At 56.0% G+C, this 27,531-nt stretch overlaps 1 protein-coding gene across 4 annotated transcripts; it reads left to right on the forward strand.

Moving 5' to 3' along the window:
* Positions 1 to 15,695: 15,695 nt before the first annotated feature.
* Positions 15,696 to 27,516, forward strand: LAMB2 (laminin subunit beta 2). Of its 4 annotated transcripts, XM_001498205.7 has the most exons (33): positions 15,696 to 15,843; positions 15,931 to 16,016; positions 16,134 to 16,306; positions 16,398 to 16,533; positions 16,615 to 16,688; positions 17,091 to 17,279; positions 17,372 to 17,435; positions 17,669 to 17,871; positions 17,960 to 18,080; positions 18,418 to 18,606; positions 18,807 to 18,986; positions 19,155 to 19,267; positions 19,542 to 19,621; positions 19,711 to 19,843; positions 20,040 to 20,198; positions 20,276 to 20,403; positions 22,181 to 22,313; positions 22,501 to 22,693; positions 22,773 to 22,916; positions 23,142 to 23,373; positions 23,457 to 23,620; positions 23,702 to 23,926; positions 24,015 to 24,232; positions 24,331 to 24,427; positions 24,517 to 24,889; positions 24,987 to 25,171; positions 25,245 to 25,486; positions 25,565 to 25,913; positions 26,245 to 26,452; positions 26,530 to 26,671; positions 26,754 to 26,930; positions 27,022 to 27,181; positions 27,267 to 27,516. In XM_001498205.7, exons 1-33 carry the CDS (start codon positions 15,740 to 15,742, stop codon positions 27,401 to 27,403), a joined length of 5,511 nt encoding a protein of 1,836 aa, XP_001498255.2. In that variant the 5' UTR covers positions 15,696 to 15,739; the 3' UTR covers positions 27,404 to 27,516. The 4 variants fall into 4 exon arrangements, with proteins under 4 accessions (XP_001498255.2, XP_070093723.1, XP_070093724.1 ...); XM_070237622.1 differs by lacking the exon at positions 23,702 to 23,926; XM_070237623.1 differs by lacking the exon at positions 16,134 to 16,306 and having other exon boundaries at positions 15,740 to 15,843.
* The last annotated feature ends 15 nt before the right edge of the window (positions 27,517 to 27,531 follow it).

Genomic DNA, 27,531 nt, shown 5'->3' on the forward strand with positions numbered 1-27,531 from the left:
AGCCTGCTCTAGCTGAAACCTTGGGGCTTTGCCTGGGCTTGCATGAAGCAGGGCCAGGCCTAAACTGGCTGAAGTACTCTGCCTCTCCTCCTTTTAAGAGAGTGACTAACGTCTACTTCCCCAATTGATGGCAAGGGCTTAGGAGTTGAGTTGGGGGCCAGGGCTCTTGGTTGTAGGGCCACAGAATCTGCCCTCAGTGACCAGAGAATTTTCTCTTTGCGTGGATGGGGTACTCTGTACCTGAGCCAGGAGAGTTTTAATGACTTCCTCGCTCCATCAGCAGTGTTTTCTGCCTGGGTTCCAAGTGCTCTGGCTATTCCCAGTCTAGCTTTATCATACCTCCCAACAGGGCCTGTATGTTTCAGACATTATCTGCTCTTCTGCTTTGGAGAGGGGGCTGGGCCCTGAACCCTGAACAAAACTAGTTCTCTTCCATCTACCAGTTCTTCACCCACTGCCCAGCCAGAGTGGCAGTGGCTGGGGCTGGCAGGGAGGGGGACACATTCCCCAGAGGCTCCTGGAGACGAACAGCCTTTCAGGGCTAGGGGTAGGAACCTCATTGGAATGAGTATCAGATCATTTCTGTTTCTGTGGGTTAGTCTGAACTCTGACCCTGCTGGCATCAGCTGCATTGAATGGTGGACCTGTAGAAGCTCTGTGTGCTTCTTGGTGCCTCCCTCCCTCCCCACCTTTCTTCTGCATCTGGTGGCTGCTATTAATATCTTTCCCTTGGGGGCTGCCTCCCTTGGTTCCCCAGGCTCTGGGGACCCCCTCACTCCCAGCTGTACTGTAGTCCCACAACCGTGCATGCTCATTGCGTCTGGCGGTAGTGCTTCCATCTACCATGTGAGTATGGAGAATGACCTGAGGGCTTCACTCAACTCAAGGGCGGCCCAACCTGTGGCTCACTCTGCATTCTCTCTCTCAGGCCTGATTCCATCTCCCACCGCCCAGGACCCCCAGCCAGGCTAGGCCTCTCCTTTCTGTTCTGCTGCTGCTGCCACCGATGGGTGAGGGGTTTGCTCTTTCTCTGAGAGCCAGCCAGAGGGAGAGAAGAAATCTCCAGGCCTCCCTGTAGGGTGGCGTGAGGTGGGGGTACCCCTAGGATCTCTACACAGACTGTCCCTCCCAGTCCAGGCTCCCAGAGCAATTGCCCAGGAAGTTCTCCCACCAGGCTGCTCAAGTGGCAGCTGCTACCCACTCACCAGCAACCTTATTGCTGGCCATGGCCAGAGCCTTTGAACCTCGTCCACCTGTGGCCTCCATGGCCCTGAGCCCTACTGCATTGTCAGTCACCTACAGGTGGGGAGGAGGGTGGGTGCTCCGGAGATGGTATCTTTGGGTTTTTCTGGGCAGGTTTGATCCTGTGGGGTTTGCTGGCGACTAGAGGGAGAGGCCTGTCCTCTGAATTCTTGGAATGGGGGGCCGCCCATTTACCCCCTGCCTACTCAGTTTCCTTGGGACCTCCCCCAAGACCCTGAAAATTGCTGCTTCTGTGGCTCTCGGGACCGGGAAGGCTATGGCATTGACAATGTGATCTGGGGCGGGCGCAGTCACGACAGCAACAAGACCTGGTGGCAGAGAGTGGTGAGGGTGCTGGTGTGCCCATGTGTGCAGGTCTGGGGTCAGGGCCTGGTCACTCTGACCAGCCATTATGGTTATAGGTATTGAGAATCACCATCCAGCTGGACCTAGAAGGTGCCTTCTACTTTACCCACCTCATTGTGACTTTCAAGGTGACCCAGTACCCCAGCCTGAAGGATTGCTCTGTGCCTCCCAACCTGATTCCTACCAGTGATGCTTGCCCCTGGTGACCCAAGAACCCCCTCCTGTCCCCAGACATTCCGCCCAGCAGCTCTGCTCCTCAAACACTCAGTAGACCATGGCCACTCCTGGCATGTGTACTGATATTTTGCCCACAACTGCCCAGGCCTCTTTCCTGGGATCCCTCCTGCCAGTGGCCACAGAGTCAGTGACCTCATCGGTGACCAGTGTTACTCGGAGGTCAAGCCTTCCACTGAGGGTGAGGTCAGGCCCAGAGGAAGGGAGGTTGGGCCTTAGAGTGAAGACAGAAGTTCAGGCTTGCTTCTTCCTCTCAGGTAGTTTTCAAAGTTCTGGACCCAGCCATTCTGGTGGAGGACCCAAACAACACCAAGATTCAGGGTAATCATCCCCACTGCCAGTCCTGTATTCCTTGCATGTCAGGACAGCCAGATACTCACTTGGGCGGAGTGAGGGTGTTGGAGAGGTGAGGTCCTGCCTGAACATGTGCACTGGTGGGGCAGGGTAGCAGGCAAACCAGTTCAGTCCCCCAGCATGTTTCCCCAACTCTTGTCCTGCCATGATCCTCTATTGTGGTCCCTGTTAAGGCCTCCCATTCGTGTCCCATTGCTGGTCCCTATACTTGTGCCCAGTGTATAAGGGCTGGTATGGGTAGCAGTTTCCATGTCTGTCCCCTATCTTTGCCACATCGCTGAAGTCCTTTGTGGGGCCCCACTATAGTCCCCATCACTGCTATCCATGCCAGCCTTCATAACTGTCCTCTGTCTGCTCCTATCACTGTACCTTATAACTCTCCTTTTTATGAGCCTCCATCACCATTCCCCATCACTGTCCCTATCATGGTCGCCCTGTCATTGCTCTCCTGGTTGATTCATCACCCTGGCCTTAGTTGATGTCCTACCTCCCTACAGCTGCCTCTAGGTGGCGCCACGGCTTCTCTGGGTGTGACCTCTTGTAAAGCAGAAGGCTTGTTAAAAGGCTAGAGAACGCTTAACCATAACCCCACAGGGCAGCCCAGAGCCAGGCCAGGCAAGTACCAAAACAGGAGGACAAACATCAAACTAGCTTTTTCTCTACGCTCTACACCCACCTTGCCTGCAGTTATTACCAACTACTCACCCCGAGCCCTCACTCTAGGTCCCCAAGCAGCTGTTGCTCGTTCCTCTGATCAGGAGAAAGGGGAGACCTGGCAAAGGAGAGGTATAGGAGGTAACCTTGGCTTGGTAACTGACTTAAGCTGTAGAGCAGAAGGAGGAGCTATGGACCCATCTCTCCATTCATGTGTACATTTAACAAGTTCCCATTGAGCCCCACTGTGGGCCAGGCATCTTCTGAGCAATGCTCAGGGGGAAGAAGATAGACAAGGTATCTGTCTTCTTGGAGCTGACATGAGCTGACATAAAAGTGAGAAAGACAGTCAATAAATAAGCAAACTAATAGCTTATGTGGTTTGGCTGGGTGATAAACTGATTTCTAGTTTGGGTGATGGGTTGGGGAATGGACTTCTTTACTGCATTGGGGAAGCAGGTTTCAAATATCTAGAGATGCTAGAATGGGGTGTCCAGGAGGCAGTGGGATGTGCAGGTGCAGCTCAAGAGCGATATCAGGGCTGGAGCAGTGCAGAGGCGGAGGAGCTGTGGTCATCCTAACATGGTATGCCCAGGGGAGCAGGGATGAGGAAGTCTCACAGCATGGGTGCTAGAGGAGGTGGCTGCAATGATGCAGAGAGGGAAGGGACACCCCTACCCCCCATTCCTTCCCCTCCATCTCAAACATAGAGGGATGACGACCAAGGCGCCTGAGGTCTCACAATCTGTATCTCCAGAGCCCCTGCAGGTGACTAACCTCCATGTGAATTTCTCCAAACTGCACACAATGGCTGATAGACCCCTGGTGGGCGTCAAGGGATACCCCTCCTACTACTGTGCCCTGTCTGAGATCGTGGCCCAAAGCAGCTGCCTGTGCCATGGCCATGCTTCTGAGTGCAGGCCTGCACACGGGGCCCCAGCCAATGTGGAAGGGATGGTGAGCACCACAGGAAGGGCATCTGTAGCTAGTGGGATAGACAAGCTCAGGGACTGAGGCAGACTCTTCTTGTCCTCCTCTCTGCCAGGTGCATGGTCTTTGAGTCTGCCACCACCACACAGCTGGTACCCACTGTGAGTGCTACCAGGACCTGCACCAGGATCACCCATGGCACACAGACCCTGGGCACCCCCATGCCTGCCAGGGTAGGTGCCATACCCTACTCTGGCAATACTTGCTATGGGTCAACCCGCTCCATATCCACCTTTCTTGTTCTGCCTCAGAATGCAAGTGCCATGGGCATGCCCGCAGTTGTCACTTTGAAATGGCCCTGTATCTGGCTTTTGGCAATGTGAGTGGAGGCAGCGTGACACGTGTCAGCACAACACAACTGGGTGCACCACTGTGAGCTCTGCCAGCCCTTCTATTGAGGTCCCCAGGAGGATCCCCCTTCCCTTCACTCCTGCAAATGTGAGCCCTCCAACCCCCAATCCCAACTCTGACCCCAGTCCTTCAGCTCCATGGTGACCTCTGACCTCACTCTGTCCACATTTTTTTTTTTTTTTTTTGGTGAGGAAGATTGTCCCTGAGCTAACATCTGTTGCCAATCTTCCTCTTTTTGCTTGAGGAAGATTGTCTCTGAGCAACATCTCTGTAATCTTCCTCTCTTCTGTATGTGGGACCCCACCACAGAATGGCTTGGTAAACAGTGTGTAGGTCTGCACCTGGGATCTGAACCCGCAAACCCTGGGCCGCTGAAGCAGAGTACATGAACTTAACCACTATGCCACTGTGTCAGTCCCTTGTCCTCACTTCTGACCCCTGATCCAGCCTGTGACTGTGACCCTGTGGGTGCCCTGGAAGGGGGTTTGTGTGATACCCACAGAGATGAAACCCGTGGCCTACTCTCTGGTCAGTGTTGCTACAAAGTTCATGTTTGAGGCCAGCGCTGTGACTCCTGCCAGCCTGGTCACTATGACCTGAGCCCCACCCGTCAGTGGCACGCCAGTATGAGTGACCCTAAGGGTAGGCCCCCACACCATGTCATCCCTTCTCTGTCCCCAATCACTGCCCTGATAACACATGCACCCACTTACCCCTGCAGCAGTCCCATTAGCACCCTGAGAGCCCTGTGCCTTAGCCTGCAGGTATGACCCCTGGGGCTAGGTCCCTGGCGCTCATGCCTGTGATCCCTCCAGTGGTGCCTGTCACTGCGAACGCTTTATCTCTAGATTGGACTGCAGCCGTTGTCTGGTGAGCTTTGACCCACCTTTTGATTTGACCTTTATCTTGGATGCCTAGCTTATAGAGCTGACAAGTATAAGGCTATAATCAGTGTGACTATAGACTGAGCCTTTCACATTGGTTAGTGCCACTTCCTCACATGGTCACTAGGGTCAGCGCCACCTTGGCTAGCTGAACCGTCATGTGTCTTCAGGTGGGAGCTTTCGAAACAAAAGAAAGAAAAGCAAGTAAACAAATTTGAACAGTATTATGCACTGGGTTTAAAGGTGTTTCACAGCAAAGACGTGTGAAGGAAGACTCAGTCCAAGGAACAACTCCATCTCCTGAAACGTTAGAAATCCTTTGTTTAACTTTTATTTTAACCCTGTGTAATCCTGTTTATGGCTGTTTCTTCATCTTCTTACCTCTTACCTCCCCTCTGTGAAGCTGCACAAGAGTACACAAGGGTCTCTTCTCCTCCTCTCAGCCATAGGCAGAGGAGCATTCAAGCCCTGCACTCATCCCCCTTCCTCCTGCAGCAGGCAGTCCCAGTATATGACCTCCCAGGCCCCCGACCCTCCTCTCTCTCCATCCAGATCTTCCTGTCCTTCCTCCACCCATATACTCTCTTATAGCCTGAGTTCTGGAGTCTGAGCAGTGACTCTGTAGGCTGCCAGCCCTGTGACTGTGACTTTGGGGGTGCTTACAGCAACAGGGACAAGGCAGGACCTGGGGGTCAGGGTCAAGTGGCAAGAATCAGAAGTTGACTCTGTCCCCTCCCTGCCTACACGCTCACTCAGGTGTTCTACAGGGGAGAGCCTCTGCCTATGTCACCCCGACCTCTGTGGCTGCCACTGCCATGAGCTCCAATCTGGGCACTTTGGTACTGTCCTTGACCAGGCCACCGCTGAAGCCGAGCTTGGCCAGGGCCTCCAGTCAATTGACCCCCAGCTGCCTGTGAGCGTCCAGGAGGGGCACGGGCAGGGGCAGGAGAAAATCAAGGCTCAGACCTTGGGGCTCAAGGGAGGGAGGGAGTGCCCAGAGAGAGCTAGTTGGAAGAAGAGGCTGGGCGGGATTAGGAAGGTGAGGAGTCCAGGTGGGGGGCGTCAGCATGGTCAGATGTTTGGTGTCTTGGACAGAGCCCGTATTCCCAGAATAGAGTGGGAGAGCACAGGGCCAGAAGGCTGGAGGGCACTGACACCCCATTTGCCCCCAGGGAGCCCCCTGGCCAGCTCCTCCCCATTGTACACAAGCCCCAGGGACCTCCCCCAGTTGGCTCCAGCCCTGGCTTCAGAGACAGTGCAACCCTCAATGTGCCCTCTACCCTGCCAGGCAAGCCCATTCAGCTGCCAGCTTCCCAAGGTGAGGAGTCTGAGGAATAGGGTGGGGTCACAGATTACTAGGGTCTTAGTGGGAACGGGGCCCAAGCCCTGGGGTTATGAGTCCCTGGGGTCTTGGGAGAGTGGAACCTATGTCCTGAGGGTCCCAGATTCCTCAGTGGTCTGGGCCTGGGCCTGGGAGTCTTACAACCAGACCTCAGAGGAGCCCCTGCCCCTGCATCAGGGAGCCAGCTCTGCACTATGGACTGGCTTGGACTTTGCACATGTGGCTGATGGGGCTGGCCTCTCTCTACTGGTGCCCACTGTGCCTTATGCCCTAGAGTATGACATTGTCCTGAGCTGTGAGACTCAGGTCAGTGGCATGGGTGACAGGCAGGTGAATGGATGGTGCTGGTTGAGGGGTAGGGGCAGCTCTATGACTGCTGACCCCTTACCCTAGGCACCTGAAGACTGGCAGGCATTAGTCAGTGTCCGTGCCAAATCCCTGCCCAGCAGTGTCTGCTGTGCCCATCTGCCGCCCTCAGAGCATCTGTTCCAGGTGGCCTTGACCCATGCACATAGGTAGGCAGGACCCTGTGACCCCAAATACCAAGACCCTATTATGCTGCCAACACATTTGAAACAACACCCAGACAATGTGGCAAATTCCCAATATGGAATATCATCATGTCATAGAACAATCAAAACAGGAACTTAATTTAAAACAGAGCAGAATAGGAGCCGGCTCCGTGGCCAAGTGATTAAGTTCACGTGCTCTGCTTCGGAGGGCCAGGGTTTCGCCAGTTTGAATCCTGGGCGTGGACATGGCACCACTCTTCAAGCCAGGCTGAGGCGGCATCCCACATGCCACAACTAGAAGGACCCACAACTAAAAATACACAACTGTGTACTGGGGGGCTTTGGGAGAAAAAGGAATAATAAAATCTTTAAAACAGAGCAGGATTTAAGAAGTTGATCTTGGGTCCGGCCCAGTGGCACAGTGGTTAAGTTTGCACATTCCACTTCTCAGCAGCCCAGGGTTCACTGATTCTGATCTCGGGTGCAGACATGGCACCACTTGGCAAAAGTCATGCTGTGGTAGGCATCCCACATATAAAGTAGAGGAAGATAGGCATGGATGTTAGCTCAGGGCCAGTCTTCCTCAGCAAAAAGAGGAGGATTGGCAGTAGTTAGCTCAGGGCTAATCTTCCTGAAAAAAAAAAAAAAAGTTGATCTTTTTCCATTGGTCATTTGATGAAACGTTAGACCCAATAACTGCACAATGGAAATGGGGCACCCCTGGACCACACAATCCTGACCTCCTTATCCCACCCTTACTTCTCTTCTCCTCCCTGCAGAGGTTCTATCCAGACGTTTCTACTTTGAACTGGACATTCACTACTCCATGACCCTCCAGCTGTGGCAGACCGAGGGGGTGCAGAAGCCTGAGGGGGGTACCATCCTTCTGGATTCAGTGAGATCCTAGGGAGAGTGAGATCCCACATCAGGGAAGACAGAAATTATAGCAGGACACTGTGGATGCAGTGGGGCTAGGGAGTGGGGAGTCGGGGGGCCACAGAGGCTAGGAGTTGCACCAAGAGGATTGAGAGGTGGAGAGTGTAGGGAGGGGAAGAACGCAAGGATAGAAGGTGAGAATAGGCCGGCCAGACCTCACAGGACCTCTTGGGCCAGGAAAGGGACTTAACCTTTATCCTGGGGCAGTGGGGAGCCATGGAAGGGATTTGAGCAAGGAACGGACATGGGGAGAATGGATTGTCAGGGGAAGGCTGCTGCAATGATTCTGAATGAATCATTTGAGTTAGATTTGGGCCATTGAAGAGAAAGGAGAAAAAAGTTCAAAAGGGAAACAGGAGGGATTGGGAAGGGGTTGTGAGGGCCAACATAAGGAAGGTAGGTAATAGGTTAGTGAGTGGGGCTGGGATTACTGTCCCCTGCCTGCCATCTTCCATCCTCCTACTAGATTGTGCTCCTGCCCCAGGGGAAGGAGTTGCCTGGGCTGAGATCTGTGGGCCCTGGGGCCACAGGGTGCTTGTAGCAGCTCCACAAGGCAGGCTACCTGGAGGCAGCAAGGATGGGCCTCTCTAGTACCATACCTGAGGCCTGTGCTCACCTCATCTCCAGCATTTCTCTCGGCCCTGCCCCACGGGGGTGGCCTTGGTAAGTGTGTGTCCCAGCTTGAGGGGGCTGCAGGATAGAGGTTGCAGGAGGTACCATGAGGTTCATCTGATCTTGCCTTTTCTCCTGCCAGCATGTGAGTGCCACACCCATGGTTAACTGAGCACTGAGTGTACCCTGCTGGGTAGGCAGTGCCCCTGTCATCCTAACATCATTGGTTGTACCTGTGACCATGTGTGTCTGGAACGTATGGCTCTGGGCCCACTGGCTGCTGTGGTGAGCCTTCAGGGCCAGTGGGTGTGGATGTGGGGTCTGGGACCAGTCATTTCCTTTCTCTGCATGGTTGATCACCCTGTAATTCCCCACAGAGTGCCGCTGCCCCACTGAGGGTGCCACTAGTGCCATCTGTAACCCTATGAATGGGCAGTGTGCATGCTGGGCAGGCCTTGCTGGTTGCTGCTGTGACCACTGCCTCCTTGGCTGGTGGAGCTTTCCACACTGCCAACCCTGTGCCTGCAATGGGCATGCTGAGTTGTGCCACCCACTTACAGGTGTCTGCCAGGCCTGCGATGGAAGAGTTGGGTAGGAATTATGATGAGTGGGCCAGGCCCCATTCCATGTGCTACTGCCCCCAGGTGCTTGGACAGCTACTAGCAGTGCAGGCCCTGCCTCTGTCCTGGGCACCTTTGCTCTGGCGTCTATCATGGGAGTTCCTGTCATGTGGACAGCACAAGTGGATGTGTCCTCTGCCTCTGTGCACCTGGCTATGCAGGTGAGGAATGGTTGGCAGTGGCAAACCCACGGCCTACTCACTTTTTTACAGTCCCATCAGGTCTATGAGGCAAATCTTTGCCAATGCCATTTGTATGTTGAGCTGCAGACTGGGCATCTCTCCTCAAGGAATTCCCATTCTGAGGAAGGAGGGTGAAATGGCAGGAATTACAGATGTGGAACTTGTAAGGTAGGAAGATGGGCCATAATGTAGCTATTGTGTTCTCTGCCCTCTGAGCTAGACCTCAGACTTTCTGGCTAGGTATATGGGACCCACAGGCCCCAAGGGGACAGGAAGATAACTGAGACAACTGATACATACCCCAATCCTCCCTAGGCGCCTCCTGTGACCGCTGTTCCTCTGGCTACTTTGGGGAACTGACCCCATGTGCAGTCATGCATTAGTGTGTGGGTGAACCACTGTGAGTGGGTCATGGCAAGGAGGAGACCCCAGAAGGAGTCTGTGCTGGTCCTGCCAGTGCAACAACAATGTGAATCCCCATAATCCTGCTGCCTGCGCCCGCCACAGTGGGGCACTGCCAGCACTGTCTTCACTACAGCAATGCCTCTGACTGTGCCCACTGCAGGCCTGGTTTCCACAGCAGTGCCGTATGCCCAGGGGGTTGCCAGTGTGAGTGTGTGGGTGGGGTGGGTGGGGGCATCCTAAGGTGGGCAGGGTTGGTGGGGGCATCCCAAGATGGGTGGGTGGGTTCTCCTTCCTCAGATCCTGCCAAGCCCTTCCTCTCCCTAGGCTGCAGCTCTGACCCCCAGGGCACTCTCCCTGCATGGTGCCCATCTGCGGCTACAGCCTGCTTCTGCAACCAGGTCAGCAGGCATTGCCCCTGTTGCCCCCACACACTAGGGTGGGACTATAGCTACCATGCCTCCCTCCTTCTGGAACCTGGGGGAGGCCTCAGGGCTGCAAGCTCTGCAGCTGCCATGACCAACACACTTTGCAACCAGTGTGTCACCCAGTGAGTGAACCCATGTTGTACATAGCATGTGGCAATGGCCAGGTGTGAGTGAATGTGTGTGTGACTATGACAGGGTATAACTTATGGCTGATGGGAGTGTTAATGTGATCACCAGCACTTGTGTATGTGCCTGCAGACAGCTGTGTGAGTCTGTGCTCTTGTGTGACATTAACTGGGAGGTAGTGGCAAGGTCTTGGGAGAGCAGACATGAGACTGAGTGTCTGACCCCATGTGCAGCCATGTGTGAGCATGTGGGTGAACCACTTTGAGTTGGTCATGGCAAGCAGAATGAGCATGGTGGGGATGAGGATGGGATGGGGCTGGGAAGGAGGCTGAGGAGGCGCAGGTGGAGGGTTAGGACTGAGAGCTGGTGCAGGCAGAGAGGGATGGCCATGGGAAGCGAGTGTTTCCGGGAAGAGAGTGGTCAGCAACTGAATGAGGCTTTGAAGCATGTTCTTATGTCCTTGGTGAGGAAAGGATGGGAGTCGGGGGTGAAGGAGGCATGGGAGAGAGGTTATGGAGACAGCAGGGTGCTTGACTCAGGACACAGAGGAGCAAAGGGCAGCAGGTCATGAGTTGAGAACCCAGAGGGTATGTGGAAGGCGAGGCTGGCAATGTGGGAAGGTGAGGGTGCTGAGGGCTAGGGTCAGTGCCTGCAGGCCCTGGAGGGGGTGCTCCAGCAGGCACATATGTTCCTGGAATCTCCTTCACCCACTGTGGGGACCCTACAGCAATTTATAGAGTGGATAGCTGGGCTCAGGCAAGGGGGCTGGGATCAGCAGGGAGCAGGTCTCCAGCTAGTTTCCCCAGGTCAGGGATTCAGAGGGTCACAGGTTGGCCTGTCTGAGTCCTGGGTCTAGGAGTCTGGTGGGTTTTCTTGAGTGAGGAATCATGGAGGAAAGAGCATCTCTGGCCACAGTGATGCTCCATCTTCCCACAGGAGGGAAATGACTGCACTGGCCTGGACATTGTGGGCCACAGGTTGTGGCAGAAAGAGAGCTGTGGGTTAGGGAGCACTGTGAATGCCTAAAAGAATTAACTCAGGAGTTAGACTGTGTCAAGGGCTTGGCCTGGCCCAAGAGGGCCACGGAGCCCAAGGTGAGGCCAGATGGGCAGGTGGGTGGGCAGAGGTGAGGGCAAGGGCTAGGCTGGGGTGGGAGGAAGGGATCAGGTGCCCTTGCTTACATATCTGGGGGACCCAGGAGACCAATTGGCCCTGACTTAGCCAGTGGAACCCTGAACCACCCGTCTATCCATCCCTCCTATCCCCTGCAGGTGCTGAGGCCCAGGTCTCCTCGGCTGCCCTGCTTTACCAGGAGGCCATGCTTAGAGCCCAGGTCATGGCCACACTTGGAGGACCAGACAGCATCCTAGGACAGGCCTGAGAGGCCTGGTGGTGGATGGAGCAGCTGCTGTGGGGGACGGGCTAGCCCACAGGGACAGCTATGTGGGAGGTGAAACTGAAAGGGCTGGTCGACAGGGTCCAGATGCTGCACCCACAGCTTCTGAGGCTCCTAGTCAAAGTTGGAGTGGTAGGTGGAGATATGGATCACTGTGGGGGTTTTTGCCAAGGTGAAGATTCTCTCCTAGGGGTAACCTGAGTGTAGGGCAATAGGGGATCTGGGACATACATTCCTCACTGGATGCCCCTATCCTTTTTTTTTTTCTTTGCTGAGGAAGATTTGCCCTGAGCTAACATCTGTGCCAATCTTCCTCTATTTTATATACGGGTTGCCGCCACAGCATGGCCACTGACTAGTGGTATAGGTCCATTCCTGGGAACCGAACCCAGGCCACTGCAGCAGAGCACGCCAAACTTAACCACTAGGCTGTGGGGTTAGCCCTGGATTCCCCTATCTTGTGTGCAGGAATGCAGGGGTTAGGGACCTGGGCTGGCCTGTGTTCCTGTATCCTGTGGTGTTCTCTCTTGTCCTGGGACCCTGCCCGCTGCCCAGTGGGCTCTAGTTGCCTCCCATAATTCTTTCTATAGCCTGGATATAGCAGTCACAGCCTTGAAGCAGCATCAGCAACTGGTACAGAGCCATGGGTGCCATGGGTGGGAACCATGATCATAAGGGACCATGGCTTGGCCATAGGGTTGCAGGAGACACATTCCTGTACACATCTGACCCACCTCTACTAGCTGCAGCAAATCCAGGCCACAGCAGGTTCCATGGGAATCTAGGCCTGGGTGACATGGCATCATGCAAGGAGGCCCTGGGGCGTGGCCACCATCGCCCATGTGCAAGCAACTGTGCAGATCATCCAGCATTTCCTCTTGGGTACATGTCTGCTTGTTGCGTGTCTGTTCACAGCTGAGGGCAGGGGCAGGAGTCATCCAGGACCATGCTATGATGCTCCTTCTAGAATGAGGAATACTCATAAGGGCTGATCAGGTGTCAGGTGGGAGCATTAGTGTTCTCATAAATGTTTAACAACTGTCTGGGAGTCAGGAGGAACTGATTTGTAGTGTTTGTCAATTTCCATTGTGTAAATAATCCCACCATGGCTGATTTAATCCTACCTACAATTTAATAACTGATTCACAAAATTCCTGAAAATTGGCTCTTGTAAGCCTCTAGCACATCATGTAGTCATGTAAGAGGCAGGATCAGTGAGAGGCTGGGGTCAGGGTTCATTGGGCAGGGATCAGAGTTCATGCCCATAATCCCTACCCTCATCCTCACAGATGAAGGTGTGGATGCTGTGAGTGTGGAGCTGATGGCACAGCACACGCTGGCAGTGCCCTTCCCTCAAGGTAGGGCAGCAAGCATTGTTTTTCTGTTGGATCAGATGCAGGGTGCCCTCCCCTAGGAGCTGCCCAGAGCTGAAGGTACAAGCTTCAGGCACAGCATACCAGATAAAGGACCAGGAGGCTGGAAGTAGAGGTCAGAAGGTGGGGAAGAAAGGTATGCCTGACTGATCATCTGCGCCCTTCAGGGAGGGTGCAGCCAGGGCCCAGGACCAAGTGCTGGATGTTCAGTGGGTGCTGGCCGAGGCAGGAATTCACAAGGGCTGCAGAGCAAGGGCTGCAGGAGGTGAAACAGATGCTTCGAGGCCTGGAGGCCAGTGTACAGGAGGTGATACCCCACCCATACCCCTCAGCTCCTTCACACCTCTTGTTCAGTGGCTGCTTTGATTCTCATTTTCCTCTCTGAGATCTTTGACCCACTATGATACTATGGTGCTATTAAATACCCTGATCAAGTGAATACTCTACTTACTTGCTACTCTGCTGTGACCTCCCTGTGATCCCCTAACCTTAGCCCCAGGAGGCATGGTGCCTGGGCTGGATGACACTGGCAGTGGATGTGACCCTGGTCCTGGGGCATCTGTCTCGTGCAGGTGTAGCTCGCAGGACCCATTTGGCTCTGAGTCAGCAGTAGGCCTAGGAGGCAGAAGAGCAAGCAGCACATGCTATGGGCCTGGCTCAGGGCCTGGGTAAGGTGAGATGGGAATGGTGGACGCTGGGGTCTCAGGGACTCCTCTGGAAGAGTGTCAAGTGGGGCTTAGGTTGGGACTGGGCTATGCTGGGCTGAGGCAGGGTCTCAGTTCTAAAGCCTCCTGCCCCCCCAGGAACCTTGGACAACAATATGTTTGAGACAGTAGGATCTAGATGGGGTGGGGTTTCAGGTCCATTCTTACTCTGGGAGTTGCAGGTAGCCCAAATAGGTGTGGTGGAGTTGCAGGAGGGCACATATAGCCTGATGGACACCAAGCAGCATGCCAGAGAGTGAGTGCGGTGGGCATGAGCTGAGGCCCAAGAGCTGCTGAAATGGGCTCAGAACAGCTGGAGCTGCCTGGAGGGTGCATGGCTGGGCTATGATGGGGTGGGTACAAAGTGGGATCAGGGTCATATGGGAGGGTCAGAGTCAGACAGGGATGGTCAGAGCTGAGTCCAGGTCGGGTCCAGACCCTTGTAGGGATCAGGGCTGGGGTCAAAAATCAGAAGAGGGTCAAATGTTGATTAGGCTTAGAGCTCATTTAGGGCTGGGGTCAGAGTCAGGGTCATGGTGGAGATCAGGGCCAGAGGTGAGAGCCTGGCTCAGATGACTTGATCCCCAGGGTTGGAGCACTGCCTGGCCCAGAACGAGCAGGCACTGGGCAAGAAGGTAGCCACCCTGTGGGCCACCCTGTGTGGAGCAGCTGGCAGCAGAGCTGCTTGAGCACATGCAGCTATGGGCCAATGGGTATGCCACCTGCTGACTGCTGTCTATGGATGCCAGTAAGAGGGACTCTGGGATTACCTGGGTGACTAAAGTGACCCCAGAGTAACCCAGGAATCTCCTGACCTTGAGAGACCAGAGACCCCACTGAGTGCCTGCTGACCCTGAGTAACTCTCATGTGACCCCATGATGTCCTCCAGTGGCCCTCTGACCTTGAGAAACCAGAAAAATCATGTAAAACTCCCTGAGGCCATCTAGTGCTCCTGACCCTGATAGATCCTTATCTCTGAGTGATCTAAAATTCTGAGTCATCTCTAATATCCCTGAGTCCCTCAGGTTGACTACATGACCCCCAGGGTGACTGGAGATCCCTACTCCAGATAACTGGAGTAACTCCCAGACCCTGAAAGTCCAGCAGACTCCCCCTGCTGAGATTCCCCTTGTGAAGCCTGGTGATTCACTTGAGGAACCCCTAGCTTTCTCCTCTGGGCCCACAGCTCCGGGTACTCTCCACCTGGCCCCAGACAGAGAGGCAGTTGTAGCAGCTCAGAGCCAGCCTGACCTGGCCCTACAGACCCTCTGAATCCGTAGTCCCTGCCCCAGTCCCAGGGGCCTGGGTGGGGCATGCTGGAAGGCTGTGCATTCCAAGCCAGGGCTCAGGCTCTCCTGGCAGGCCAGAAGGTCCGGAGTGGATAAATAACCACAAGATCTGGATTCAGTCAGTTTCTCCCGTCTGTGGTTGGCAGTCCAGCACCCATATTCATCTCAGGAAACTGAGACAGCACTTCTCGTGCCTACTTGCTGTAGTGACTAGGGGAGGCAGAGACTGCTGGAGTGGTACCTCTGAGAAGGGATGGCCTTTCCCCATCTCTCCCCCTACTCCTATCTTGTCTTGTCCCTCCAGCCAGGCCGTCGTCTGTCCTAAGGCTTCCTACATCCCTGAATAGGGAAGCTTGATGCCCCTGTGTGCCCCCTCCCACCTCCATGCTGATGCCTGGGACTGAACAGCCTAGTTGATGGTGACTTCCACAGCACCCACAACGCTGGGGAGAAAGGCTAGGTTCCATGGGCCTTTGGAGGTCCCAAAGATCAGACTCCTCTCCTTTGCTCATGCCATGCTCCCCACTTGATGCTCCCCCTGAAAATGATGGCCTAAAGCCCCAAACCCTCTACCTTCCCCTGGCTCTCCACAGGTCTAGGCACGGGGGCATAATAAAGATTTGCAGGTGAGCCGGCGTGTGTCTGGTTTCTAGAGTGAAGATCATTTCCAGAGAGGTGGGGAGGATTTCTGCACAGTGTTGCGTTCCTGCCTGAAATCCGCTCCATGGTTTCCTTCCTGCCATGCTTCCCAACTTTGCTCTAAGTCGCTGGACTCTGCTAGTGGAGGGACCGCCCAACGGACAGAGGGCAGAGTGGGGAATCAGCCAAGAACCCACACGGGCAGGGTCAGCACAGGACCCCCTGGACAGAGGTTGGTGGGCGCAGGCCCCAGACCTCTCATCCCCCCTCATCCTAATTCTCTTCCTCTTCAGGATGGAGCGGGCCTCAGGGGAACGAGGGAGGGACTGGCGGGGACAGCCTGCGCCCTGGGAGCTACGACTGGGCCTGCTGCTGAGCGGTGAGAGGGCCTAATGAAGGCCTGGGGGTTGCGGGATGTGATGGTGGGTCCTAGGGTAGCTGCCCCTGGTTCTACCGGGTGGGAGTGCAGCAGAACCAGCTGACCCACTGTTCCCAGTGCTGGCCACCGCCCTGGCCCAGGCTCTGGCCCCGGATGTGCCAGGCTGTTCGCGGGGAAGCTGCTACCCCGCCACAGGTGACCTGCTGGTGGGCCGAGCTGACAGACTGACCGCCTCATCCACCTGTGGTTTGCATGGCCCCCAGCCCTACTGCATCGTCAGTCACCTGCAGGTGCGGCTGGGGGTGGGGGTGGGCTCTGGGTCATGGTGGGGCTGGCACTGGCTGAGACACTGACCCTGACCCTCATCCTGACCCAACCCAGGACGAAAAGAAGTGCTTTCTGTGTGATTCCCGGCGCCCCTTCTCTGCTCGAGACAACCCAAACAGCCATCGCATCCAGAATGTAGTTACCAGCTTCGCACCACAGCGCAGAGCAGCCTGGTGGCAGTCAGAGAATGGTGAGGCTGTGGGTGGGGCATGGGGTGATCAGGGCTGCCCACCAGTAGCCTCAAGTCCCTGACCTCTGACTCCTGCTCCAGGTGTCCCCGTGGTCACCATCCAGCTGGACTTGGAGGCTGAGTTCCATTTCACGCACCTCATTATGACTTTCAAGGTACCCGCATGTCTGGGAACCTGCTTGAATCACCCTGCTAGGCTCCCCATTGCCCCTGAACAGAGTCCCAGCTCCTCAGCCCAGCCTCCCTGAGCTCATATGCTATGCTCTGGCCGCATGAGAGGCTCCTTCATCTCCCACTCCTTCCGTTGCTTTCCGCCTCCAAGCCTTTGCACATGTTGCCCCAATCCTGGGCTGGGTCAGGTGCTGCCTCCCTGGGCCTCATGACCCCTGAGCTTCCCCAGTAGAGGTGGCTACCCTTCCCTGATCATTGCTTGGCTCCCACTGGTCACCCCCACCTGTCCATTAGCTGTTTGAGGGCAGCCCCCTACTGGGGCTCTTGGTGAGCCCTGGCTAGACTTGGGTCCTGGTGCCTGCTGATTAGCCATGCCCCTCACTCAGACATTTCGGCCTGCTGCCATGCTGGTGGAGCGCTCAGCAGACTTTGGACGCACCTGGCATGTGTACCGATATTTCTCCTATGACTGTGGGGCTGACTTCCCAGGAGTTCCACTGGCCCCCCCACGGCACTGGGATGACGTAGTTTGTGAGTCCCGCTACTCAGAGATTGAGCCATCCACTGAAGGCGAGGTGAGGGCTGGGATCTGGGCTTGGGGCAGAAAGCGGGGAATGATGGGACTGAGGCAGGGTCCAGTGTCTCTAATGACTCCATGCATCTCCAGGTCATCTATCGTGTGCTGGACCCTGCCATCCCTATCCCAGACCCCTACAGTTCACGGATCCAGAGTGAGTATTCCACCCTTTGAGCTTGGCGGAGTCCCAGCATCCAGCTGATGACTATTTGGGGCCTCAGTAGCTATTTTGGGTGCTTCCTGGGGCAGGTGCCAAGTCCACTTTAGCTCGTATTGCAGTAGACAGGAGGTCTCCCAAGGTGACCTTGGCAGCTGCAGCCCCTGGGTGGCATGGGGCAGCAAGAACCTGCCTGGCCAGCTGGCCCCCAACCCTTTCCCCCTACTTAGACCTGCTGAAGATCACCAACCTACGGGTGAACCTGACACGGCTACACACGCTGGGGGACAACCTGCTTGACCCACGACGGGAGATCCGTGAGAAGTACTATTATGCCCTCTACGAGCTGGTTGTGCGTGGCAACTGCTTCTGCTACGGACATGCCTCACAGTGTGCACCCGCCCCAGGAGCACCAGCGCACGCTGAGGGCATGGTGAGGGGCTTCAAATGGCAGGAGTAGGGCTGGGGGCAGGGGCAGGCATGGCTGGACATGCTGACCACTTGCCTGCCCACACTTCTAGGTTCATGGGGCCTGCATCTGCAAACACAACACTCGTGGCCTCAACTGTGAGCAGTGTCAGGATTTCTATCATGATTTGCCCTGGCATCCAGCCGAGGATGGCCACAGTCATGCCTGCAGAAGTGAGTGACACCCTGGTCCCATAGTCCCAGAACTCTGCAGCCTGGCTGTGGCCTTGGTAGAACCTAGAGCTGGCTGGCCAAGCCCCTAACACTCAGGCTGTGTCCAAAGGGAATCCAGGACTTGATGCCTCTGGGAACCCTTCAACCTTCCTCTACAATCTGCTCTGGGTAGGGACCTAGTATGATGCTGAAGCCTTAAAGTCCCTGAGCCCCCACCCACAAATTCTGGCCTGTGGTAGAGACCACCTAAGGTGGCACTGGGGCCCCCTACACCCCTTACCCTCAGGACATGGTGCCTAAAGTGGCGTTTGCCCTGCCCTTGCCCCTCTCCCCCAAGAGTGTGAGTGCCATGGGCATGCCCACAGCTGCCACTTCGACATGGCCATATACCTGGCATCTGGCAATGTGAGTGGAGGTGTGTGTGATGGATGTCAGCACAACACAGCTGGGCACCACTGTGAGCTCTGCCGACCCTTCTTCTACCGTGACCCAACCAAGGATCTGCGGGACCCGGCCGTGTGCCGCTGTAAGGCTGGGATTGGGCATGGGAGAGGGAAGGCTGGGCCTGGGGTAGCAGCTGGGAGCCAGATTGCTGGCCAAGTTGCAGGGATTTAGGATGGGAGGTGTAGGTTGGAGCCAGAATGGGAATCCATGGTGGGGGCTTGAGAGATGACTGGTGCTGGGCTAGTTGGGGTGGGGTGACCCTGTACTTCTTTTTGCCTTCAGCTTGTGATTGTGACCCCATGGGTTCCCAAGACGGTGGTCGCTGTGATCCCCATGATGATCCTCCACTGGGGCTGGTTTCGGGCCAGTGTCGCTGCAAAGAACATGTGGTGGGCTCTCGCTGTCAACAATGCCGTGATGGCTTCTTTGGGCTCAGTGCCAGTGACCCTGTAGGCTGCCGGCGTATGTGCTTCCTGACCTAACTCCTGTGCTGACCTCGTACTCTTTTTTTTTTTTAAATTATTTTATTGAGGTCATATTGGCTTATAACCTGACCTCTTACTCTTGACCCAACTGAAGATGGGCACTGCCACAGCTCCCCAAAGTGCTAATGGGTCTCCTTCCCTGCAGGGTGTCAGTGTGATGCACGGGGTACAGTGCCTGGGGGCACCCCTTGTGACCCCAACAGTGGAACCTGTTTCTGCAAGCGTCTAGTGACTGGACATGGCTGTAACCGCTGCCTGGTATGAATGGAGGGGGCTGGGGTTCTGGGATCCTACACTTATCCTCAGAGCCCAGGGACAGGGGGTGGTGTCCATGCTCCAGTGGGTGGGTGCTGAGAACTTAGGGTCCAGTCCTGGCTGAGAGGCCTCAGGTCTGGGAGGCCGAGGGTGAGAACCGGTGGTCTCAGGGCCATGTTTTCACTAAGGGGTGGTAGAAACTGAGAACCATCATTGGATTCCCTGCTGGGTGGCAAGGAGGTCTGTTTCCGGCCCCCAGCAACCTCCTTTCCCCTAGCCTGGCCACTGGGGCCTGAGCCACGACCTGCTCGGCTGCCGTCCGTGTGACTGCGACGTGGGTGGTGCCTTGGATCCCCAGTGAGTGCTGTATAGGGGGCCCCAGAAGGGATGGGAAGAGATCTTGGGCAGGATAGGGGGTCCTTCTTGAGTAACTATGCACTTTCCAGGTGCAATGAGGCAACAGGTCAGTGCCGCTGCCGCCAGCACATGGTAGGGCGACGCTGTGAGCAGGTGCAGCCTGGCTACTTCCGGCCCTTCCTTGACCACCTAACTTGGGAGGCTGAGGATGTTCAAGGGCAGGTAGGGGGGCAGTGTTGGAGGCCAGGGCACGGGTGTGACTATGCCTAGAGAGGCAGGGTTATAGGAGGTGCCTTGCATGTGGGAGTGTCTGGCCTTGGGCAAGGCCTCAGTTGGAGAGCTGGGGTTTGGGGACAGGCTGTGGCAGAAAAGGCAGCGCCTTGTCTGAGCCCCAACCCCTGGCCACGTTGCCTCCCAGGTGCTTGATGTGGTGGAGCGCCTGGTGATCCCTGGGGGAGCTCCATCTTGGACAGGCCTGGGCTTTGTTAGGCTGCGGGAAGGCCAAGCACTGGAGTTCCTGGTGGCCTCTGTGCCAAGAGCCATGGACTACGACCTGCTGCTGCGCTTGGAGCCCCAGGTCAGAACCTGTGACACCTAACCCAGAGCTGAACCTCTGGGTGTGGGAGCATTTTCTCCATCATCCTATTACCCCAGGTCCCTGAGCAATGGGCAGAGATGGAACTGACTGTGCAGCGCCCAGGGCCTGTGTCTGCCCACAGCCTGTGTGGGCATGTGCTGCCCAAGGATGACTACATCCCTGGGACCCTGCAATCAGACACCAGGTGAGGGCACTAATGGTAGCACCCACAATGGTAGGGGAATGTGGGTCAACCCTAAGGTCCCTGCAGGGCACTTGGAAGACCCTACTACTCATTCATTTTTTCCTTCCTTTAAGGGCCTTCTCCTGAGTGCTGTTTGCAGGTGCTCTTGGTCATGGCACTGGTCAGAGGAAGGAATTGCACAGAAAAAGCCCTGCTCTCTTAGGGGTCTAAGTTCTGGAGACCAAGGCAGGAATTAATAGGAAACCATCCAGCGTCACTATAGGGAGTGCCCATGGAGGGAAGGGAGGGAATCAGAGCACTCTCAGAAGGGATGTGACTGGTCTGATTAGTGTTTGATTACATTTTGGGTAGTATTTGTTTTATATGTCTTTGTTTATCATTTTACTTCTTTTTTAGCTTTTCATCATGTAAATCTTCAAACATACACAGAAATAGAGAGAATAGCATAATGAACTTGGCTGTACCCATTACAGACATTTTGCTAACTGTGACTTGTGTTTAACAAAGATCCTTCTAGTCGCTGAGTGGAGAGTAGACTTAAAGGGGCCAAGGTGGAAGCTGGAAGATCTGCTGGAGGCTATTGAGTTGGCTGAGTGATAGTGGGTTGGACTGAGGTGTAGCAATAGAGGTGGTCAGAAGAGAGAGGTTCCAGAGGGTTCTAGTGGTCGAGCTAATGGCCTAGATATATAGAAAAGTGAGAGAAAGTGGAAAGGTGACTAGGGTTTTTGGCTGCGGCATCGGGATGGGAGTGGGGCTCTACTGAGATGGAGACATAAGGAGGAGCAGTTCTGAGATGCTTAGACATTGGGGAGAAGGCCAGTGGGTGGTTGGATTTCTGTGTCTGGAATTACTGGGAGGGCTCAAGTTGGACATATAAATTTGGAACTTGTCACTAAAGAGGTGGGTCTAGATGAAATGACCAGAGAAAGGAAGGAGGACCAGAACCAAGCTTCAGGGTGCTCCAGCGTTAGAGGCCAGTAGAGGAGGAGGAGCTGGGGGGTGGGGAAAATCAGGAGTGTAGACAGGGTCCCAGAAGCTAAGAGAAGAGTGTCTCAGGAAGGAAGGTGCACTGATCTCATTGCATGCTGCTGAATGCTGGAGCAGATAAGAATATAGAATTTTCTGCTCGGTTTGGCTATATGGAGGTCATTGGTGACTTTGGCACCAGTTGGCTCTAGGACATGTTGGGGAAGAAGTTCCACTGGAGTGGGAGGCTAGAGAGTGAAGGCAGTGACTACAGTCAAATTTTAGGAATTTGTTAGGCAGGAGAGCAAAGACAAGGCAGTAGCTAGGAAGAGACTTAAAGGACTAAGGGAAGAATTTCTTTTTGGGGGGGTAAAAGAATCCTAGTATGGTTTTGCAGGCTGATGGGAATGACCTAGGAGAGAGGGAGAGATGGGGAAGGTGATGCAGTCTTGGGGAAGAGGAGCAGAGGTTGGAGGTTGAAGGTCGAGGTTGGAGGAAGTGTGAAGAAGTCGTTGAAGAAAAATTGGCAAGTATTTGTGCCAAGTAAATGTTGTGGGGTTGCAAGGTTGTATGGAGTGTTTTCAGTGAGACTGAACTACTTAGGTGTATGATTTCAGTTAGGCATGTTTATGGGAATCTTCTGTACAGATTCTCTGTCAGGTTGTTTAGCTGTCTGTTGGCCTGGCCCAGTCCAGCCCTAGTCTCTTTCTTGGCCGATAGTTTGGTTGCTATGTGTGGTGAGTGGAGGAAGCCCAGAATGATGAGTATGGGGATCTTGGATAACCCCCATACCTGTCCTCACCTCCCCCAGGTACATGGTGCTTCCCAGACCTGTCTGCCTTGAGCCTGGCAACTCCTACAAGCTGCATCTGAAGCTGGTGCGAACAGGAGGAAGTGCCCAGCCTGATGCCCCCTACTCTGGACCCAGCCTGCTCATTGACTCGGTGAACAGCCCCCTCTCCCCACAGCAACCAAGGTGGCAGGGCCTGTGGGATGGGATCTGTAATGGTGGCTGGATAGGAGGGGTCTGTGACAGAAGAGGCAGGCCCATGACAGTGCTAAGCTAAGAACTCTGGAAGTGCCAATATGGTCCTGAGTCTGAACCTCACTCTTCCTTGCTCATCTCTTCAGCTGGTGCTGCTGCCCCGTGTTCTTGTGCTGGAGATGTTTAGTGCGGGTGATGCTGCTGCCCTAGAGCGCCGTGCCACCTTTGAACGCTACCGCTGCCATGAGGAGGGTCTGCTGCCCAGCAAGACTCTTCCCTCTGAGGCCTGTGCTCCGCTCCTCATCAGCCTGTCCACCCTGCTCTACAACGGTGCTCTGCGTGAGTGTCTGTGATGTGGGTTGGTGGAGCAGAGGTGTGGAGGCCTAGGCTGACTTGGCCATATCCCCGCTCTCCACAGCCTGTCAGTGTGACCCCCAGGGCTCACTGAGTTCTGAGTGCAACCCCCATGGTGGCCAGTGCCTGTGCAAACCTGCAGTGGTTGGGCGCCGCTGTGACCTCTGTGCCCCTGGCTACTATGGCTTTGGCCCCACAGGCTGTCAAGGTATTTTCCTGTCCCTTCTTCCCTCTGATTCTTCTCCTTCCTCCTCACTAATGTTCTCCCTCCTCCCTTGGTTCTGCTTTTTCTTTCCTTTAACTCTGTGTTGGACCCTATACTCTCAGCCCTGGGTCACTTTAAGTTTTCTTCCATTCCCTGACCTTCCTACCCTGATCTCACACAGATTCCCCTCAAACCCCCTCCCTGGCTCAGCCTCTGCTTTGTCCCCAGCCTGCCAATGCAGCCCTGAAGGGGCGCTCAGCAGCCTGTGTGAAGGGACCAGTGGGCAATGCCCCTGCCGACCTGGTGCCTTTGGGCTTCGCTGCGACCGCTGCCAGCGTGGCCAGTGGGGATTCCCTAGCTGCCAGCCATGTGTCTGTAATGGGCATGCAGACGAATGTGACACCCACACAGGCACTTGCCTAGGCTGCCGTGATCACACAGGGGGTGAGCACTGTGAAAGGTGAGCTTGGAGCAGCTATGAGTGGGTTGGTGGGTGGGCAGCTTGCTCAGGGATGACACATCTCTTCCTGCCACCCCCTGCAGGTGTATTGCTGGCTTCTATGGGGACCCTCGGCTGCCATATGGGGGCCAGTGCCGGCCCTGTCCCTGCCCTGAAGGCCCCGGGAGCCGGCAGCACTTTGCCACTTCTTGCCATCAGGACGGGTACTCCCAGCAGATCGTGTGCCACTGCAGGGCAGGCTACACAGGTAAGTGGGTAAGGTGCAGGTATGGGATCAGGGTGGGGCAGCTGGGCTGAGCGCTCACGCCTTCCTCCTGACTGTGGGCAGGGCTACGGTGTGAAGCTTGTGCCCCTGGCCACTTTGGGGACCCATCAAGGCCAGGTGGCCGGTGCCAACCATGTGAGTGCAGTGGGAACATTGACCCCATGGACCCTGATGCCTGTGACCCCCACACGGGGCAATGCCTGCGCTGCTTACACCACACAGAGGGGCCACACTGTGCCCATTGCAAGCCTGGCTTCCATGGGCAGGCTGCCCGGCAGAGCTGTCACCGTGAGTGTGGGTATGGGAGGGGAAGGCTGGAGTGGGGCTCCATTGCTCTGGCTCCCCTTGATTGGTGTGCTCATCTTGGCTGGCACAGGCTGTACCTGCAACCTGCTGGGCACAGATCCCCAACAGTGCCCATCCACTGACCGATGCAACTGTGACCCAAGCAGTGGGCAGTGCCCTTGCCTCCCCAATGTCCAGGGCCCTAGCTGTGACCGCTGTGCCCCCAACTTCTGGAACCTTGCCAGTGGCCATGGCTGCCAGCCCTGTGCCTGCCACCCAAGCCGAGCCAGAGGCCCCACCTGCAATGAGGTATGGAATCCTCCTGTGGATCCCCTTGGTGGATGGGGCCCACCGTCTGCCTTAAGCCTCTGATTGAGGCTCTGACCTTTGTCCTGTTTCCACTCCAGTTCACAGGGCAGTGCCACTGCCGTGCTGGCTTTGGTGGGCGAACCTGTTCTGAGTGCCAAGAGCTCCACTGGGGAGACCCTGGGTTGCAGTGCCGTGGTGAGGGGGTCAGCAGAGTCAGGGTGGATGCGACACTTCCCAGGATGCTCCGCTGGCACCCTAACTCTGTGGTCTGTCCTTTCTTGCAGCCTGTGATTGTGACCCTCGTGGAATAGACACACCTCAGTGTCACCGCTCCACAGGTCACTGTAGCTGCCGCCCAGGCATGTCTGGTGTGCGCTGTGACCAGTGTGCCCGTGGCTTCTCAGGTGTCTTTCCTGCCTGCCACCCCTGCCATGCATGCTTCGGGGACTGGGACCGTGTGGTACAGGACTTGGCTGCCCGTACACGGCGCCTGGAGCAGCGGGCACAGGAGCTGCAGCAGACGGGTGTGCTGGGTGCCTTTGAGAGAAGCTTCTGGCACATGCAAGAGAAGCTGGGCACTGTGCAGGGGATTGTGGGTGCCCGCAACACCTCGGCTGCCTCCACTGCGCAGTTTCTGGAGGCCACAGAGGAGTTGCGGTGAGGATGGGCCTGAGGATACATGGTGGAATGGGGCACAGGCCCAATGGATCAGGGCTGAAACCTCTATCAACACCTCGCCCCCTCACTGGTGCAGGCGTGAAATTGGGGAGGCCACTGAGCACCTGACCCAGCTGGAGGCAGAGCTAACAGATGTGCAGGATGAGAACTTCAATGCCAACCATGCACTAAGCAGTCTGGAGAGAGATGGGCTTGCACTTAATCTTACACTGCGGCAGCTGGATCAGCATCTGGACCTGCTCAAACATTCAAACTTCCTGGGTGAGTTGTTGGCTGACTAGGCAGTTGGAACAGGGTTGATCTTCAGCTGACTGCCTGCCTCTGCCCAACTTAGGTGCCTATGACAGCATCCGCCATGCCCACAGCCTGTCTGCAGAGGCAGAACGTCGTGCCAACACATCGGCCCTGACAGTGCCCAGCCCCGTGAGCAACTCAGCAGGCATTCGGCACAGGACAGAAGTGCTGATGGGTGCCCAGAGAGAGGACTTCAACCGCAAATACATGGCCAACCAGCAGGCATTGGGCAAGCTCTCTGCCCGTACCCACACCCTGAGCCTGACAAACATCAATGAACTGGTGAGGCACAAGCACCGGATGGGACATGTGGGTGTGGCTGTTCCTTCATAGGGTCCTGACTTGTTCTGTGTGTGACAGGTATGTGGGCCCCCAGGGGATGCACCCTGTGCTACAAGCCCTTGTGGGGGTGCCGGCTGTCGGGACGAGGATGGGCAGCCCCGCTGCGGGGGCCTCAGCTGCAACGGGGCAGCCGCCATGGCAGACCTGGCACTGGGTCGGGCCCGGCACACACAGGCAGAGCTGCAGCGGGCACTGGCAGAAGGTGGTGGCATCCTCAGCCAGGTGGCTGAGACCCGTCGGCAGGCAGGCGAGGCACAGCAGCAGGCCCAGGCGGCCCTGGATAAGGCTAATGCTTCCAGGGGACAGGTGGAGCAGGCCAACCAGGAACTGCGGGAACTTATCCAGAGTGTGAAGGACTTCCTCAGCCGTGAGCCTACCGTGTGGCCCAGGCCACGTGGTTGTTTCCCCTGTGTCTGTGTTCATACTTGTGTCCCTGGGTTCCTACTTGGGTCAGGGCCTGCATTGAACCTGTGTTTATGACCCCATGTCTGGTCCCTGAGCATTGCCCCTATGTGGTCCCCAAGTCTGTGACCCTGAGTCTGTGCCCCATGTATAGTTCCTTTCCTTGTGGTTACATCCTTATGCTTATTAGCAAACCCATATTCCATGTGTGGTCCCTGAGTCCATACCCCAAGGTTGTGTCCCCATGCCCATGGTGAAGAATCTGTGTCCCTAAGCCCTTGTCTGTGTCCCCATAGAGGAGGGGGCTGATCCCGATAGCATTGAGATGGTGGCCACAAGAGTACTAGAGCTCTCCATCCCAGCATCACCTGAGCAGATCCAGCACCTGGCAGGCGCAATTGCAGAGCGGGTCCGGAGTCTGGCAGATGTGGACACGATCTTGGCGCGTACTGTGGGAGATGTGCGTCGGGCAGAGCAGCTACTGCAGGATGCACGTCGGGCACGGTCTGACCCTGACCCTGGGCCCCATCCTTGACACCTGGTCCTGATACTTGCAGGCCCTGATTTCCTCTGTTCCCCAGGAGCCGGGCTGAGGGTGAGAAACAGAAGGCAGAGACAGTACAGGCGGCACTGGAAGAGGCCCAGCGGGCACAAGGTGCTGCTCAGGGTGCCATCCAGGGGGCAGTGGTTGACACACAGGACACGGAGCAGACCCTGCACCAGGTGAGATCCCTCTGGGACATCAGTGGGGCAATGTTATGGGCATGCCCCATAGACCTGTTTAACCTTGGCCCACCCATGGCAGGTACAGGAGAGGATGGCAGGTGCAGAGCAGGCACTGAGTTCTGCAGGTGAGCGGGCTCAGCAATTGGATGGTCTTTTGGAGGCTCTCAAATTGAAACGAGCAGGGAATAGCCTGGCAGCCTCTAGCGCTGAAGAGACAGCAGGCAGTGCCCAGGGTCGTGCCCGAGAGGCTGAGCAGGTGGGTTGAGGCATAGCCAGCTGGAGGGGGTTGGGGGAGCTGAGCCTCCGCTGGGTGACCTCTACATCCTGACTGCCCTCTACATCCGCAGCTGCTGCAGGGTCCACTAGGCGACCAGTATCAGACAGTGAGGGCCCTGGCTGAGCGCAAGGCCCAGGGTGTGCTGGCTGCGCAGGCGCGGGCAGAGCAACTGAGGGATGAGGCTCGGGGCTTGTTGCAGGCCGCTCAGGACAAACTGCAGCGGCTGCAAGGTGAGGATCCAGGTGGGTGGGCGCCAGAGATGTGGGATGTGGAATGTGGGAGTGGGGCCCTTTAACGGAGACCTACTCTTCTTAGAGCTGGAGGGCACTTATGAGGAGAATGAGCGGGCGCTGGAGGGCAAAGCGGCCCAGCTGGATGGACTGGAGGCCAGAATGCGCAGCGTGCTTCAAGCCATCAACTTGCAAGTCCAGATCTACAACACCTGCCAGTGACCCCTGCCCAAGGCCTAACCCAGTCCCCAGCCCCGCCCCGCACGCGTTACTGCCTATGCATGGAACAGTTCCCAGGCTGGCAAAGTCCCCAATAAACCGGTGTGAACCCCTAAGGTGGTCTCTCGACT

The sequence above is a fragment of the Equus caballus genome, chromosome 16 (assembly GCF_041296265.1).
Source record: "Equus caballus isolate H_3958 breed thoroughbred chromosome 16, TB-T2T, whole genome shotgun sequence".
Lineage (NCBI taxonomy): Eukaryota > Metazoa > Chordata > Mammalia > Perissodactyla > Equidae > Equus > Equus caballus.

Coding starts and splice junctions, on each gene's coding strand:
- LAMB2 (XM_001498205.7), top strand. CDS start 15,740: ATGCTTCCCAACTTTGCTCTAAGTCGCTGGACTCTGCTAGTGGAGGGA. Junction 17,872..17,959: donor CAGCGCACGCTGAGGGCATG/GTGAGGGGCTTC, acceptor CCACACTTCTAG/GTTCATGGGGCCTGCATCTG. Junction 22,314..22,500: donor CCAGCCTGCTCATTGACTCG/GTGAACAGCCCC, acceptor TCATCTCTTCAG/CTGGTGCTGCTGCCCCGTGT.